General features: G+C 44.3%; 1 protein-coding gene across 1 annotated transcript in view; it reads right to left on the reverse strand.

The window, feature by feature from the left end:
• GGH (gamma-glutamyl hydrolase) overlaps positions 1-17,367 on the reverse strand; it is a 52,374-nt gene extending 35,007 nt beyond the window's left edge. The window contains exon 1 of the mRNA XM_069731403.1: positions 17,045-17,367. Coding sequence (XP_069587504.1) covers positions 17,045-17,315 — 271 coding nt within the window. The 5' untranslated portion in view covers positions 17,316-17,367. The remainder of the gene's footprint in view (positions 1-17,044) is intronic.
• Positions 17,368-19,284: the final 1,917 nt, after the last annotated feature.

Here is a 19,284-nt window from a genome sequence, read left to right on the forward strand (position 1 = left end):
TATAACTCAGTGCGCTATATTCACCTGTTCCCCGTTCCACCGTCGGTGCCGCTGTGTCTTCCCCGTCCTCTGCATTGATGCTCAGGTCAGAGGGGGCGATGACACGATTAGAACGCGACGCCCTCTGCCTGAACGTAGGTGCAGAGGACGGGGAAGACACAGCGGCGGTTGGCGATGGAACGCGGAGCAGGTGAATATAGCAAGTGCCGGGGCCTGAGAGGTGAGTATGTGATTTTTTTAATCGCAGCAACAGCATATGGGGCAAATGTCTGTATGGAGCATCTTATGGGGCCATGTGCAACATTACATGGGGCAAACGTCTGAATGGGGCCATGTGCAGCATTATATGGGGCAATTATCTGTATGGAGCATCTTATGGGGCCATGTGCAGCATTATATGGGACAAATATCTCTATGGAGCATCTTATGGGGCTATAATCCACATTTGTGGAGCATTATACGGGGCAAATGTGTCTATGCAGCATCTTATGGGGCCATGATCAGCATTTGTGCAGCATTATATGGGGCATATTTTAATATGGAGCATCTTACGAAGCCCATCATAAACTGTATGGAGCATTATATGGGGCTCCTGATTCAATATGGATATTCAAAAACACTTAACCTACTGATGTCTCAATTAATTTTACTTTAATTGGTATCTATTTTTACTTTTGACATTTACCGGTAGCTGCTGCATTTTCCACCCTGGGCTTATACTTGAGTCATTAAGTTTTCTCTGCTCGAGTCATTAAGTTTTCTCGGTTTATACTCGAGTATATACGGTAATAACGTTTTGATGATATTCTAATTTTGTGAGAAGCACTTGTATAAAGCAGAGAATTTGTATGTGGTAGCCCATTGAGTAAAAAAAAAAAAAAAAAAAACACATTTTATGACCCAAAAATTTTAAGTGAAATTTTGCACAGCCCGTCCTTATCACCTGACAAAAAAGACTGCCAACATTAAAACTGGAAATATCCACACCTTCAATAGAAAACAAAAAATGAGAAAATGGGTTTCTGCCTGTTGAATGCAGAACCACATTTTTTGCCCAAAGGGTCTTAAAGAATTAAAACGACAGTGCCTGAAGAGTTGCACTTAAAGGGGCAGCAATCACATAGTCACTAAGGTGGGGCAACCTAATAAGTTGCTCTAACGTTTGTAATTATAGCAACGGCTGCTGCAGAAGAAAATGGGGTCTCATTTATGAGAATTGCCTCACAGTAAGATTGTTCTGGCTGCTTATAGCAACCAGAGTGCATCTTTCAGCATTGAATCTCCTGAGGTAAAGTGAAAGCTGAGATCTGATTGGTTGCTATGGACAACTACAACAGTCTGACTGTGACGCAGTTTTCAAAACTGAGATTTGAGATCCTTGAGCACCCACATTTTCTGATATATACAGCTCTGGCAAAAATTAAGAGACTACTGTAAAATTTTCAGTTTGTCTGATTTTTCTCTTTATAGATATACTTTTGAATAAAATGTAAACTGTTATTTTATTCTATGAACTACTGACAACATGTCTCCGAAGTTCCTAGCAATAAATTTTATATTTCTTTTCTGAAAATGAGAAATGGTCAAAATAACAAAAAAATGCATTGCTTGCAGACCTCAAAAATGCAAAAAAAGAAGTTCATAATCATTTAGAAACAACAATACTAATGTTTTAACTCAGGAAGAGTTCAGAAATCAATATTTTGTGGAATAACCATGATATTTAATCACAGCTTTCATGCGTCTTGGCATGCTTTCCACCAGTCTTGCATACTGCTTTTGGGTGACCTTATGCCACTCCTGGTACAAAAATTTAAGCAGTTTCACTTTTTTTGATGGCTTGTGACTATCCATCGTCCTCCTGATTACCTTTCCAGAGGTTTTCAATGGGGTTCAGGTCTGGAGATTGGGCTGCCCATGACAGGGATTTGATGTGGCGGTCCTTCATCCACACCTTGATTGACCTAGCTGTGTGGCATGGCGCATCGTCTCACTGGAAAAACCAGTCCTCAGAGTTGGGGAACATTGCCTGAGCAAAAGGAATCAACTGTTTTTCCAGGATAACCTTGTATGTGGCTTGATTCATACAGATTAAATTTTTGTACTAGGAGTTGCATAAGGTCACCCAAAAGCAGTGTGAAATACTGGTGGAAATCAAGCCGAGACGATTGAAAGCTGTGATTAAAAATCATGGTTATTCCACAAAATATTGATTTCTGAACTCTTCCTGAGTTAAAACATTAGTATTGTTGTTTCTGAATGATTATGAACTTGTTTTTTTGCACTATTCGAGGTCTGCAAGCAATGCATTTTTTTGTAATTTTGACCATTTCTCATTTTCAGAAAATAAATACAAAATAAATACAAAACGGGGGCGTGGCCTGAGCCTGCAGCATGAGGACGTAGATTCAGGAGCTCCAGGGACAAACATCCCAATCCAACTAAAAAGCGACATTAATCAAGCCATCCAGCCCCAAAAGTGTTTGGGAATGGTCCAGGACACAGTCTAGCCCCTTTCTAGACGTTTATTTTCCAAATCTGAGGACTTTAGAAGCTGAGGCCTACAAAGCTGGTGCAGCACTGAAGCCGGGACCTAGATTTCCCCAGCCTGACGGCTGCAGCATAACCACTCCTCATACAAAGTGAGGCCCTTCTAGGACTAAGAAGGAGCTTTGGAACAAGTGGCCTAATCGAACCTCCCGAACACCGAGACTGAGGTGAGACAACCGCTGCAGAAACGTCTCCCTCCCGCCCTCACAGCGCTAAGCAGCGACGATCAGATCAAAGGCCCCTCAGCCCACAATGCGGCGGCTGCGGCGGGAATCCAGTTTCTCCCTCTCCTCTGCTCCCCGGTCCAAACAACATACCGAATATGGACCGAAGCGCCGACCGGAGCTAGAGCCAAACACAGCCGAGACCACCGCTCCCCTCTTCCCTCCACCGCGACCGGCGGCAAGACCTGGCGAACAAAGAGCCTCCCAGCCCGTACAGCACAGGGGTACGGTGAAGCGGCTGAAGAGCAGAGACTACTCACCGATACCAGCCACTAGTGAGCCTCACGGACCGGAGACACAGACACCGCCGGAGCCTTCTGAACCGGAGGTAAGAGCCCCGCCTCCCGGTCCCAGCACTCGGTAAACTGTCTCTCCACAGACAGGTAGCTGCAGCGTCGCGCTGGTAGCCGCCGATAACGCTCCAGTGATTAAAAACGCTCCAGCGAAACATAACACTCCAACGACCTAAGACATTCCAGAAATCTTCGACGCTCCAACAGAATAATTGCAACGCTCCAGCGATTCGTTAACGACGCACTAAGTGACCTATTTACGACGCTCCAGCGCATTAAGACACTTCAGTGTCCTACCTAAGACAACACCATCGCTCAACTAGAGGCCTTCCTCCTCCTTCTCTACAGGCACTTATAAAAGTGTCATCGAGCCACGTCATAGCCGCTAATAGGTCAACAATAGCGGCGGCTCCCACACCGGGTTCCCCCGGTATCAACCTGTTATTCCACAACATTCATCATGAGCTTTTCCAAAACAAAAGGGGCCACGCAGCCCCAACAATCACCAAAATCCCAGAGCACTGCTAAACAGAATAAAACATACAGCAGTTATAAAACACATAGAGACCAAGCAAATCTCACTAGCCCTCTCAGAGCCAGATCCAGATGTCCTCCTAGAGACATAAACCAATATCCAATAGTCAAAAGAAAGACAAAAACAGATGTAAATCCCCACTCATTAGAAGAAATGGACTCTTCTTTTTCTTCCAAAAGGAATATGCCAGGTGCGTCAGGCGAAAAATACGAGGACCTGAAAGATCTCAGCGAATCTGAAGAATCCTTTAACGATTGTAGCCCTAACCAAAGCCCTGACAAGCAAAGAGCCAGAAGGGAAAGCCCTATAAGAGCCCAACCTGCTACAAATCTGCAAAATCAAGGCATCCCGGTAGACATCGTTGAAAAAATTAGCATAATGCTAGACAAAAAATTCCAAATACAGAAACAAGACATAGATGAACAGTTTGAGAAATTCTACAACAAAATTAATAAACAAATTGAAAACCATGAAAAGAGGATCCAAAAACTTGAAAGAGGAGCTGCTGAATCATCAGTGGATTTAGAGTATATTTCAGCGGAAGTCCATAAATTAAAAGTCAAAATGGCGGACATTGAGGATAGGGGACGTCGAAACAACATAAAGATCAGAGGGCTGCCGGAATCAATTAAACAAGATGATCTCTCAAACCATATACAAGACATGTTCAAGACAGCAATTCCGGACTTATCTCCTTCTGACCTTATTATTGATAGAGCACATAGACTTCCTCGACCGCCTAAAATTGCTTCGGACGTCCCAAGGGACACCATTTTAAGGATCCATTTTTACCAAACTAAGGAGAAAATCCTCAATTACTTGAGAATAAATAAGTTCTTCCCTGAACCTTATAAAGACTTAAAAGTTTTCCCGGACCTGTCTAAAGAGACTTTAAAAGGCCGTAAAGAATTCAACAGAGTCACCTCAATCCTCAGGGAGAAGGAAATACCCTATAAATGGGGCTTCCCACTAAAATTGCTGGTGAACTTTAGAGGGCGGATCATTCCAATCCATTCTCCAGGAGATGGAATGGATTTCATCCATTCGATCAAAGAAACCTTCACCAAAGCCAAAGATTGAGAAAAACTGTTATTAATGCCACTAATGGGGGTTCTTTGATTAAGATTTTCAGCTATTAGGATGTTGTCTCTGTTTTCTTTCCACAGGAGTTTCCCGTCGAGAGGTGGTAGTATCTCTTTGGGTCTACCTGAACATAAGTTTTTGCGTTACTACACACGGTTAACCATTTCTTCTTTTGCAGGAAAAAGACAATATCGTCAAATACTGAATTTTTGTACAGTTGTTATTATCTATATCTGCCTACTGTTCTAAGCAACCTTACCACTGTTTTCTTTCAGTCACTTTGCACACAAAAAATAATGGAGATGAACGTAATTTCATACAATGTCAGGGGTCTTAACAACCCGAGGAAAAGACACGCCCTCTGGAGGGAGCTGATCGGGTCCAAGGCCAACATCATTTGCATCCAGGAATCTAAGTTTCTTGAAGGTAATCATCCATACTTCACTCACCATAAATTTCCACACATATTTGAGGCATGCAACACAGAGAAAAGAGCAGGGGTACTAACAATAATAGAGAGTTCCACTCCTTTTGAGGCTTTGGGAGAATATAAGGACAAAAAAGGCCGCTTTCACATATTAACATGCAAAATTAATGACCAAGAGTGTACAATCGCCAACATCTACGCGCCAAACATAGGTCAAACCCCATTTTTGAATAAGGTCATGAAAAAAATTGAAGACGTTAGGAGAGGAAGTTTGTTTTTACTGGGTGACTTTAATATTACCCCGGACAACAGACTAGATTCTTCTTCTAAAAATAGGCCTGCCGCGGATTGCCTTAATGTCTGGTTGGACAAAAACGAGATGTTTGACAATTTCAGATGTCTAAATGCAAACTCCAGAGAGTACACACATTTCTCGGACGCGCACCAGACGGCCTCGAGAATTGACCTGATTGTTACCGATATCTATTCCTTGACCAAAGTTAAAGAAATCTCAATTGGGGATAGGACAATCTCTGACCATGCCCCAGTCATCGGGAAAATTATAATGGGTCCCCCTCTTCTAAACGCCAGAGTCTGGAGGTGTAGTGCCAAAACCCTGCATAATCCAGTAAACAAAACAATAATCCAAAATGCCATAAATAATTATTTTAAAGATAACAAATCAGAAATGACAAACCCATGCAACAACTGGTGCGCTCATAAGGCAGTAATTAGAGGAGTGCTGATGGGAATAGCTTCTAAAGAAAAAAAAGAGTATAGGAAAAAGATTCAAAACCTATCAAATAAAATTCGGGCAATAGAAAATAAAATACTGAAAATTACCACACCCTCCCAAAATACTCAAACAGAACTATCTAAATTAAGAACGGAACTGAGAGAGGTATTGTTCTCGCTATACGATGATATAGTAAAAATGTCCAACTATAGATTTTACACCTCCCATAATAAACCAACTAAATACATGGCCAACAAAATTAAAAAGAAAAGAATCAACAATAGAATAAATAGAATCAACAGGCTGGATGGGACGGGTAAAATTTCACACCCAAAGGAAATAGCAAACGAGTTTGCATTATTCTACTCTAAACTATACAACATTAATCCCAAACAAAACGATCCCATAGATAAATTAGGAAAAATTGACAAAATCAAAGCATTTCTGTCACAAATAAATCTCCCTACCCTAACACTAGAAGAGCTCACCGCCCTTAAGGCCCCAGTCACTCCGGATGAAATAGAGAATGTCATCAAAGAGTTTGGTCTTCACAAATCCCCTGGCCCTGATGGGTTCACAAATGCCTATTACAAGGCTTTTTCAAATAATCTCTCACCACACCTAGCTGAAACCTTTAATTTTATTTTCCAAGGTGGTTCCTTCCCTTCGGAAATGTTGATGGCTACGGTATCGGTGATCCCTAAACCCAAAGGAGACCCTGAGGCTATGGAGAACTTTAGACCCATCTCCTTGATAAATGTTGACGTCAAAATTTACTCAAAAATTCTAGCGGACAGGATTAGCCTAGTCATTACAAGACTGATACCAAATGATCAGATGGGATTTGTGAAAGGAAGGCAACCGGCAGACGCAACCAGGAGAATCATCGACATTATGAGCTGGGCCAGAAAAAATAAGATACCTCTTATTTTTAGACGCCGAGAAGGCCTTTGACAGAGTCAACTGGGACTTTCTGAGAGAGAGCTTAGCTAAATTTGGATTTGACGAATACATAATATCATATATCATGGCCTTATACTCTGAACCTAAGGCTAGCGTCTGCTGCAATTGCCAAATCTCAGATCCCTTCTGTATCCAAAACGGTACCAGACAGGGTTGCCCTCTTTCACCCATCCTGTTTAACTTAGCCATAGAGCCCTTGGCCGAAATGATAAGATCTAACAATAAAATTTCAGGTATCTCCACACACACTAGACACCATAAAATTACACTCTTCGCAGACGATATCATATTAACCCTGTCCAACCCAGAAATTTCAATCCCCGAGGTGTTACTAAGTATTGAAAGGTTCTCCGCACTTTCAAACTTCAAAATAAAATGAAGCTAAGTCTAATATACCACCCATGGGCCTAGACAAAGACCAAACCCAAATCATAAAGAACTCTACCCTCTTGAATTGGTGCGAAAAGGAATTCAAATATTTAGGCATTCTAATAAACAAAACAATGAAGGGGACAATAAAATCAAATATTAATCTTTTAAGGGAGATATTAAACAAAGAAAACTTAGCCCATAGAGACAACACATTGTCATGGTGGGGTAGAACCCTCACAATGGGATTATTTATCCTACCGAAACTCCTCTACATTCTTAGATGTGTACCCCTCCCATTTCCAGATATCAGTCTCACCCATCTACAGACACAGATTAAAGATTTCATTTGGAACTCAAAAAACCAAGAACTGCTACCCAAACTCTTTACAAAAGAAAAATTAATGGAGGGATTAATATCCCAAACCTCAAAGCTCATTATTACACCCTATTAATAAAGCAGAGTATTCACTGGCTGCAAGACACAACCCCGCCGGTATGGATAGACCTAGAGACGGCATTAAACAATACCCGCCACCCGAAACTAATCATTCATAAAACAATATTTAATAACCTTCCAGACTCAGTATCGCATCCTCTCTTTCAAGTGGTGGCGATAGCCTGGAAGAAACTATCCTATCAGAAAAAAGGTTTAAAACATTCGGTTATCTTAAATGATTTTCCCATCTCCTTGGTTTACTCCATAATCAACCAAACCCTCCCTAAATTATGGGCAGATTCAAAAATAAAGAAAATTGGAGACATATACACAGGGGAGACTTTTATAAACTTTCAAACCCTAAAAAGCAAATATGAAATCCACCCATCTTCCTTCTTCGAGTTCCTGATCCTTAAAAAAAAATATAGGGTCTTTCATAGGAGACAGACCCAAACTATCAGAGTCATCTATCAAACTACTAAATAACGTCGGACACTATATATTTTGGAGCCATAAATTTATCTATAACAACTTTAACTCAGATTTCAATCTTTCTAAAAGCCCCCCAATGATTAAGTGGGAACAAGACCTAAAGGACACATATAAAACTGAAGAATGGGAGGAAGCTATTAATACCTCTTACCAATCCACCCTCTCTATGACTCTCCAAGAGACCCATTTTAAAGTAATTTCACGATGGTACTACACCCCCAGCAGATTAGCACATATGGACTCTATAAACTCTGCCCAATGTTGGAGAGGATGCGGCCAAAGAGGTGACATGATGCATATCTTCTGGAGTTGCCCAACAATAAACCCTCTCTGGAAGAAAATTTCTAGAGAATTGATTAGCAAACTCACCAATGCTCCCTTTGCTTTGCAGCCTCAAAATGCTCTACTGTCTCTTGGACTCGATCAGCTCGCTCACAACTCGAAACTATTGGTAATTCATATATGTTTAGTGGCAAAAAATTATATTGCATCCCTTTGGAAAAGTCAACAAATACCATCAATGAAAGACATTATTTCAAGAATCTCCCTACATAGATCACACGAGTTCCACTTTGCAATAGCAAACAACCAATGTGCAAAATTTGCAAAACAATGGTCCAGATGGGATCAGCTATTCCCTACCCCAATCACATGAAATATTAGACATGTTCATGCTCCATTCATTAATCATATAAAGGTATTCCTGATCTTTGTACTTCCGTTGACTCAATCTATATTCTATTAAGAATTACGCAATGTGACGTTTACAGATGGTATTAGTGTACATAGTTCCTGTTTCATTATGTTCCATACATTTCAACTGTAAGATCTGTTATCCCCCCTAATGTTAGGGGGTTTGTTTTTCCCCTATCTCCTTACCCCACCCCCTCCCTCCCTCCCCTTCCTAATCTATCCCCCCCCCCCCCCCCCCACCTTAAAGTTCAAAATTCAATAAAATATTTTGAAAGCAAAATAAATACAAAACGTAGTGCTTGGAAATTCAGAGACATGTTGTTAGTAGTTTATAGAATAAAAGAACAATTGACATTTTACTCAAAAATATACCTATAAAGAGAAAAATCAGACAAACTGAAAATTTTGCAGTGGTCTCTAAATTTTTGCCAGAGCTCGCTCGCTCTCTCTCTCTCTCTCTATATATATTCACCTATTAGATCTCTAATCAGTGTGAGGTTAATTTCTAAGGGTCATAATACTGAGGACTGTTTTTAACCCCTTAGTGACCGGTGACAGAGCCAATTTTGAGCTTAATGACAAGGTCAATTTTTACAATTCTGACCACTGTCACTTTATGAGGTAATAACTCTGGAACTCTTCAACAGATCCCACCAATTCTGAGAAAAAAATGCAAATTTGGCAAAAATGTAGCAATTTTCAAACTTTTAATTTTTGTGCACATAAAATCAGAGAGATGTGTCACACAGAATATTTAATAACATTTCCCACATGTCTACTTTATATCAACACAATTATGAAAACATTCTTTTTTGCTGTTAGGACATTAGAAGGGTTAAAAGTTGACCAGCGAATTCTCATTTTTCCAACAGGATTTACAGAACCATTTTTTTTGGGGGGACCACCTCACACTTGAAGTGACTTTGAGGGGCCCAAATGACAAAAAGTACTCACAAGTGACATCATTCTTAAAATTGCAACCCTCAAGGTACACAAAACCACAAGAAATGTTGGAAAAAAATGAACATTTAATTTTTTTTTCTCACTAAAAATTTTCTTTAGACCCAAACTTTTTTTTTATTTTCACAAGGGTAATGGAAGAAAACGGATCCCAAAATTTGTTGTGCAATTTCTCCTGAGTACAATGATACCCAGTTTGTGGAGGAACTATATATTGTTTGGGCTCACCTCAGGGCTCAGAGGGGAAGGAGCGCCATTTCACTTTTTGAACGCAACAGAGTGGATGTCGAGAGTGGATGTTATGTCACGTTTGCAGAGACCCTTATTAGCCTAAAAAGTGAAAAACCCCAAGTGACCCCATTTTGGAAACCACAACCATCATGAATTTTATCCAGGGGAATAGTGAGCATTTTGAACCCACAGGTACGACACAGAATTTGATAACATATTGTCATATTGAATATGTTGTCATTAGTGTTGAACGCAAGGGCTCGCTTCTCCAGTTTGCATTGGGTGCTCAGGTATGCACCAAATATCGCGAGTGCTCAAGTGACATGATCGAGTCCTGTCACACCTTTAACATCTGTTAGACACCAAAAAAAAACAAACATGCAGGGCAATAATCCATGAATACCCGACCACCTGATGCAAATTCGAGCAGCAAGCACTTGCGCTCAACAATACACTGGGTGCAGAATTATTAGACAAGTTGTATTTTAGAGATTTTTATTATTGATCAACAACTATGATCTCAATCAACCCAAAAGACTCAAATATCAAAGCCTAATATTTTTGGAAGTTGGAGTGTTTTTTTTTCAGATTTGGCTATCTTAGGAGGATATGTTTGTGCAGGTAACTATTACTGTGCAGAATTATTAGGCAACTTAATAAAAACCAAATATATTCCCATCTCACTTGTTTATTTTCACCAGGTAAACCAATATAACACAAAATTTAGAAATAAACATTTCTGACATTCAAAAACAAAACCCCCAAAAATGTGTGACCAATATAGCCACCTTTCTTTATGATGACACTCAGCAGCCTTCCATCCATAGATTCTGTCAGTTGCTTGATCTGTTTACGATCAACATGACTGACAACATTACGATCAACATGTTTTATCAAGACCAGCTGACTTTGGTCTTGATAAAACACAGTGGACCTACACCAGCAGATAACATGGCTCCCCAAACCATCACTGATTGTGGAAACTTCACACTAGACCTCAAGCAGCTTGCATTATGGCCACCACTCTTCCTCCAGACTCTGAGACCTTGATTTCCAGATGATATGCAAAATTTACTTTCATCTGAAAACAACACCTTGGACCACTGAGCAACAGCCAAGTTCCTTTTCTCCTTGGCCCAGGTAAGACTCTTCTGGTGTTTCTATTGGTCATGAGTGGATTGACACAAGGAATGTGACACTTGTAGCCCATGTCCTGGACACGTCTGTGTGTGGTGGCTCATGAAGCAATGACTCCAGCAGCAGTCCACTCCTGGTGAATCTCACCCAAATTTTTTGAATGGCCTTTTGTTAACAATCCTTTCAAGGCTGCAGTTATCCCGGTTGCTTGTGCACCTTTTTCTACCACACTTTTTCCTTCCACTCAACTTTCCATTAATATGCTTGGATACAGCACTCTGAACAGCCAGCTTCTTTAGCAATGACCTTTTGTGGCTTACCCTCCTTGTGGAGTATGTCAATGACTGCCTTCTGGGTATCTGTCAAGTCAGCAGTCTTCCCCGTGATTGTGGAGCCTACTGAAACCGACTGAGGGACCCTTTTAAACGCTTACGAAGCCTTTGCAGGTGTTTTTTTATTAATTATTCTAATTTACTGAGAAAATGACTTTGGGGTTTTCATTGGCTGTAAGCCATAATCATCAACATTAACAGAAATAAACACTTGTAATAGATCACTCTGTTTGTAATGACTCTATATATGAGATTCACTTTTTGTATTGAAGAACTGAAATAAATTAACTTTTTGATGATATTCTAATTTTGTGAGAAACACCTGTATATGAGTGGCTGTAACCAGGGATACCTAAGCTACTGCAATGCCCTGCAAGCGACACAGCGAATCAGAAAAACTGTATTAGGCTATGTGCACACGTTGCGGATTAGGCTTAGGAATTTCTGGTGCGGATTCTGCCTCTCCTGGCAGAAAACGCAGCTGCGGATTTGTCGCATTTTTTTGTGCGGATCCGCAGCGTTTTTTGGTGTGTTTTTGCTGCGTTCTTTTTGCGGATTTGCTGCGTTTTTTACCCCTGCGGTTTTCTATAATGGAATGGGTACAAAAACGCTGCAGATTCACAAAAAAGAAGTGACATGCTACTTCTTTTAAACCGCAGCGTTTCCGCAGCAGATTTTTCGCAACGTGTGCACAGCTTTTTTTTTTCTCATTGATTTACATTGTACTGTAAATCAATTGCGGATCTGCTGCACGCTGCATTTCTGCACCCCAAAAAACGCTGCGGATCCGCAGAGAATCCGCAACGTGTGCACATAGCCTCACATTTCTATTTATTTTTAGTATAATTTATTTTACTCATTTATATAGCGCCATTAATTGCACAGCGCTTTACAGACTTTATTATCACTGTCCTCATTGGATCTCCATTCCCTATCATTATGTCTTCTGTGGGAGGAAACCACAGAACCTGGAGGAAACCCACGCAAACACAGGGAGAACATAGAAATTCCTTGCAGATGTTGTCCTTGGTGGGATTTGAACCCACGATCCCGCTAGCCCCTGAGCCGCCATGCTGATGTATTATTACTACATATTCGGATAGGATCTAATTAATGTGGCTTTTATGCTTTTTTTTCCTTTCACAAAATAGTCAACTAAGTCCCCTATGTTATTTACAAGTATTATTACTATTTATTTACTGTGGAGGATTTGCTCATTTTGCTTTTATCCTAGACTATGTAAAGTTAAAGTGTCACTTATCTTACTTATTAAGTTTTATTAGAATGGAAATAATGCTTAATTTGTGGATTAATCATCCACGTGACATTTATTTATACCCATGTAATTTGCTGCCAACAGTGTAGGCGTGAAAAAATAATCAACATGAATCCTGAAATAGGAATCTCTCCTGGAACCTGTTCTACTCGTTTCCATCATCACGAGTCAGAAATGTTTTCTTCCGGCTGATGTGCCACTTCTAGTACATCTTCTGACGTCGTCATTTACTTCTGACAACACTTCTCATGTCCAATCGTGAAGGAGTGTCCCTTCATCTGCTGTCATTTATGGCCAGAGAAACATAACATTACTGTGGCAACCAAGACCTGCAAGTGACCAGAAGGAAGGGGCCTGGACGGTATTTGGTTGTAATCTGACAAATATCTCACCAATAAGATATCAGACCGTCTATGACTGTCATGGCCACAATATTTCTAGTACTGGACCGAACCAGATCAGGAAGACAGTGGGTCCAGTTTAGTAGAACTGCAGGAGGTCCAGACACTGCAGCCATAATAGGGGCCATCTAACAGAGACCTAAACCAAGCATGGCTCAGGCTACCTATAGTTACTTCACCCACATGGACTGTTTGGGCTCCTTCTCACTTGCGTGAAATACGTGTGAGTCTCGCAGGTTAAAACCCGGCACTTGGGAGCGGAGCGTGCAGCTCCATGTATTGCTATGCAGCCGCACGCTCCGCTCTGGAGTGCCGGCGGCAGAGCCGGGTTTTAACCTGCGAGGCTCGGCCGTATTTCACGCAAGTGAGAAGGAGCCCTTAGAAGCCTCCTCCATGTTCTCAGGGTTGGGTCCCATATACTGGTCACAACATTGCTCTGTGTCAATTGATGATTAACGGCCATGGTGACCGCTTATTAAGACCCTGCTTCATTTACTGGCCTGACGGTGGAGAAGGTGGCCATTAGTGGTCAGCTTCTAACATAAAGTACACTACAAACTTCAAAAAGAAGGTTCACTTTTATAAGTCTCCGTGTCAGAAGAACAGGATGTAGGACCAAACTCTGGCAGATCTTGAAGATCTCCACAACAAGCTATGAGAGAAAAATATGAACACCGTTGTTATAGGGATAGCGATAATAACGGGATTTTTTTTTTCAAAATAAGCCTATAAGAAGCGAGAGCTGGTTACTACAGATAACAATCATACTTTATCTTAGAGATCATTTTTTTTAGAAAGTTCCCCACTGATAACACAAGAGAAATCTCTGAGAGGAAAAAACGGAATTCTCGTTTTAGAGCTCTGAGAAAACAGAAAAGAAGTGATGATATTGGTAGCTGTCAAGGATTGAAGACGGAAAGTCATCGTCACCCCGATATATGCAGGAGGGCAGACCGGGTGGGTGACTAGATGTCTATCACCCACCCGCTGCCGCACTTGATGATGAACAAGACACAGGAGACGGACACCACAGGGATAAGGAAATAACATGCATAAAGCTATATATGTAAATTTTTAGAAGTGACGGAGGTCCTAAACAAATACAATCTTAGGCCTCCTTCATACGTCCATATAAGGCAGGTACCGGGAAAAAGCAGTGCCGTTATCAGTATTTTGGGTCATTGCGTCATCAGTGATTTTTCCAGTACGGCTAAAGAATGAAATGACAAAGCTTCCCCTATACATTGCAATGTTAAACCCGCACAGCACACACAGAGCACACTGACACCGTCCACGTGCTGTACGTGTTTTCTCAGGGACCCGCAGACTTGTATTATCCCTTGTCATCCGTGTTTCTGGAGAAACATGGACATGTCTCAGTGCGGGTCACACGGACAGGTGAAGTCACCATAGGTTATAACGGGCACGTATCGGGAGCAGACGTGATGAAGGACGGCTTAGTCACACTAAACGACATACCAACGATCACAACCAGCGATACGACCTGGCCGTGATCGTTGGTAAGTCGTTGTGTGGTCTCTGGGGAGCTGTCACACAGACAGCTCTCTCCAGCGACCAACGATCAGGGGAACGACTTCGGCATCGTTGAAACTGTCTTCAACGATGCCAAGTCCCCCTGCAGCACCCGGGTAACCAGGGTAAACATCGGGTTACTAAGTGCAGGGCTGCGCTTAGTAACCCGATATTTACCCTGGTTACCGTTGTAAAAGTAAAAAAAAAAAAAACCACTACATACTTACATTCTGATGTCTGTCACGTCCCCCGCCGGCGTCCACAGGGTTAAAACTGCTTTAGGCAAGAGCACTGCTAATGCACTCGCTGCTGCCAAGAGTTTCCCTGCACAGTGTCAGCGCCGGCAGTAACAGCGGTGACGTCATCGCTGTACTCTGCTTTACAGCCGGCACTGACACTGTGGACACCGGGGGACGTGACAGACATCAGAATGTGAGTATGTACTGTTTTTTTTTTAACTTTTACAATGGTAAACAGGGTAAATATCGGGTTACTAAGCGCGGCCCTGCGCTTAGTAACCTGATATTTACCCTGGTTACAAGTGAACACATCGCTGGATCGGCATCACACATGCCAATCCAGCGATGACAGCGGGTGATCAGCGACCAAAAAATGGTCCTGATCATTCCCCAACGACCAACGATCTCCAGCAGGGGCCTGATCGTTGGTCGCTGTCACACATAACGAGATCGTTAGCGGAATCGTTGCTACGTCACAAAAAGCGTGACGTTGCAACGATATCGTTAACGATATCGTTATGTGTGACGGTACTTACACAAATGTTATGGGTCAAGATAAAGGTACCTTTAGGCCATGTTCACACAGTGCGTTTTTAACTGCGGAACCGCCGCGATTTTGCCGCTGCGGGTTCGCAGCTGTTTTCCATGCAGGGTACAGTACAATGTACCCTATGGAAAACAGGAACCGCTGTGCACATGATACGGAAATGCACTAAAAAAGCCGCGCTGAATAGCTGCGGTAAAAAAGAAGGACCATGTCACTTCTTTGTGCAGAACTGCAGCGGTTCTGCACCCATAGACCTCCATTGTGAGGTCAAACCCGCAGTAAAACCCGCAGACGAAAAAAATATCTGCGGGTTTTCTGCGCTTTGTGGTGCAGAACCGCTGCAGCAGGAAGTGCATGGGCGGAGTGTGGCTGCCCCCCCGGGCTCCAATCCCACCCCCCCATGCTCCGACGCCCCCCCTGTGCCCTCATCTTCCCCCCTTATACTTACCGGGCCTCCCGGTGTCCGTCCGGCCGTCTTCTCCCTGGGTGCCGCCATCTTCCAAAATGGCGGGCGCATGCGCAGTGCGCCTGCCGAATCTGCCGGCCGGCAGATTCGTTCCAGGCACATTTTGATCACTGTGATAACCTCACAGTGATCAAAATAAGAAAAAAGGTAAATGACCCCCCCCCCCCCCTTTATCACCCCCATAGGTAGTAACAATAATAAAATAAAGAATTTATTTTTTTTTTTCCCCACTACAGTTAGAACTAGGGTTAGGGGTAGGGTTAGGGTTAGGGGTAGGGGCAGGGTATTTTCAGCCATTTTAACCCTAAAAAAACTTCGTAGAAAACACACAGACTCTGCAGAGAAAACTGCATAAAAAAACCGCACTAAAAACCGCATCAAAAAACGCATCAAAAACGCACCAAAAATCGCACCTGCGTTTTCTGCCAAGAGCTGCGGTTTTAAGTGCAGAAAAAACAGCAGGGAAATCAGGAACGTGTGAACATGGCCTTACACTAAACGACTTACCAACGATCACGACCAGCGATACGACCTGGCCGTGATCGTTGGTAAGTCGTTGTGTGGCCGCTGCGTATTCCTCCATTATCGGAGACTGTGGGCAGATAAAACCACAGATCATACATGGCTCACACTTCGTACAGAGATCAAAGCACTGATTGATGGAAGTTTCCGGTAACGTCGCGTTCTGCAGACCGCGGGCGAGATGTCATGTAACGCTGAATAACGTCCATATAAAGCGGCTCAGTATTAATGATGACTTCTGGTACCAATAGGAGCCAGAGTTGGAGCCACGAGACATTCGGCCATACACCGATCCGTGTCACATTGGCCGCTGTTCACACCCAGCTGTAGTATTGTACCTGATAAATGAGCGCAGTACCAGAAGGCGGCACATTATAGCCAACCACAAGGACGGATCGGGGCTCAGTAGATGCTCAGGATCTGCCATCACCCCAGGATTGGCACAGTCAGGGCCGTGTATACATTACCCATGGTAATAAGGAGTGACCTACACATATATGCCATGTATACTGGAGAACTAGAAGTCCCAGAGTGCCCACACCACTACCAGACGAGCACCTATCTACGACCCACGCGAGGATGGGGAGAGCGCTCACCTATGACCGGCCTGTCATTAATGGACGGCTTGGCGCTGGTGATGGTGGAGCCCCGTGTCCTGGTGATGGGCAGCAGCAGAGCCGCCAGCAGCCCCAGCACAGCAGCTGTGCCCATGATGGCAGCACTGCATCTGACGAGCGTCTCCTTCCTGATCCGCGGGCACGGCCTCCAGGGGAGGGGGCAGCGGCGGTGCGGAGACAGACACGCAGGCACCAGGCAGCGGCGCCCCCTGCCCCTCCCCGAGTCACAGCCCAAAAGCCCGCATTGCATCACCGCCCGGTCCCCGCACAGAGGAAGTGGAGGCTGAGGCGGCCACTTCCTCCTTGTGAGGGTCACAAATATTACACCCACCCACCATCACATGAACCCACCCACCATGGTGCGCCCGAGGTCTGCACCGACCTCTGGCACAGGCACCGCCATGTAGTGTTATAGCACATCACCCCTGCCACTGCGGCCAGCTGGAAATGCCGGGTATGGGAGAAGCTGGGTTATAGGCCTGCCACATCCCCAGCAACACAGCACATGCTCCACAAGACCCCCACCAGCAAGACACGGGTGACCCCATAACAGTGTGCCAGCAGCAGATGCCCCATAACAGTGTGCCAGCAGCAGATGCCCCATAACAGTGTGCCAGCAGCAGATGCCCCATAACAGTGTGCCAGCAGCAGATGCCCCATAACAGTGTGCCAGCAGCAGGTGCCCCCATAACAGTGTGCCAGCAGCAGATACCCTTATAATAGTGTGCCAGCAGCCGGGGCCCCCATAACAGTGTGCCAGCAGCAGATACCCTTATAATAGTGTGCCAGCAGCCGGGGCCCCCATAACAGTGTGCCAGCAACATGTGCCCCCATAACAGCGTGCCAGCAATAGGTGCCCCTTAACAGTGTGCCAGCGGCAGGTTCCCCCATAACAGTGTGCCAATAAAAGCGTGCCAGCAGCAGATGTCCCATAACAGTGTGCCAGCAGCAGGTGCCCCCATAACAGCGTGTCAGCAGCAGATACCCTTATAATAGTGTGCCAGCAGCCGGGGCCCCCATAACAGTGTGCCAGCAACATGTGCCCCCATAACAGCGTGCCAGCAATAGGTGCCCCTTAACAGTGTGCCAGCGGCAGGTTCCCCCATAACAGTGTGCCAATAAAAGCGTGCCAGCAGCAGATGTCCCATAACAGTGTGACAGCAACATGTTGCCCCATAACAATGCGCCCACAGCAGGTGACCCCATAACAGCGTGCCAGCAATAGGTGCCCACATAACAGTGTGCCAGCGGTAGGTTCCCGCATAACACTGTGCCAATAACTCTGTGTGTATGTACCCAGCACTCGCCGCTCTCTGTGTGTATGTACCCAGCACTCGCCGCTCTCTATGTGTATGTATCCAGCACTCGCCGTTCTCTGTGTGTATGTACCCAGCACTCGCCGCTCTCTGTGTGTATGTATCCAGCACTCGCCGCTCTCTGTGTGTATCCAGCACTCGCCGCTCTCTGTGTGTACCCAGCACTCGCCGCTCTCTGTGTGTATCCAGCACTCGCCGCTCTCTGTGTGTACCCAGCACTCGCCGCTCTCTGTGTATGTACCCAGCACTCGCCGCTCTCTGTGTATGTATCCAGCACTCGCCGCTCTCTGTGTGTATGTACCCAGCACTCGCCGCTCTCTATGTGTATGTATCCAGCACTCGCCGCTCTCTGTGTGTATCCAGCACTCGCCGCTCTCTGTGTGTACCCAGCACTCGCCGCTCTCTGTGTATGTACCCAGCACTCGCCGCTCTCTGTGTATGTATCCAGCACTCGCCGCTCTCTGTGTATGTACCCAGCACTCGCCGCTCTCTGTGTATGTATCCAGCACTCGCCGCTCTCTGTGTATGTATCCAGCACTCGCCGCTCTCTGTGTGTATGTACCCAGCACTCGCCGCTCTCTATGTGTATGTATCCAGCACTCGCCGCTCTCTGTGTATGTATCCAGCACTCGCCGTTCTCTGTGTGTATGTACCCAGCACTCGCCGTTCTCTGTGTGTATGTACCCAGCACTCGCCGCTCTCTGTGTGTATGTATCCAGCACTCGCCGCTCTCTGTGTGTATCCAGCACTCGCCGCTCTCTGTGTGTACCCAGCACTCGCCGCTCTCTGTGTGTATCCAGCACTCGCCGCTCTCTGTGTGTATGTATCCAGCACTCGCCGCTCTCTGTGTGTATGTATTCAGCACTCGCCGCTCTCTGTGTGTATGTATCCAGCACTCGCCGC

The sequence above is a fragment of the Ranitomeya imitator genome, chromosome 6 (genome assembly GCF_032444005.1).
Source record: "Ranitomeya imitator isolate aRanImi1 chromosome 6, aRanImi1.pri, whole genome shotgun sequence".
In the NCBI taxonomy this organism is placed as follows: domain Eukaryota; kingdom Metazoa; phylum Chordata; class Amphibia; order Anura; family Dendrobatidae; genus Ranitomeya; species Ranitomeya imitator.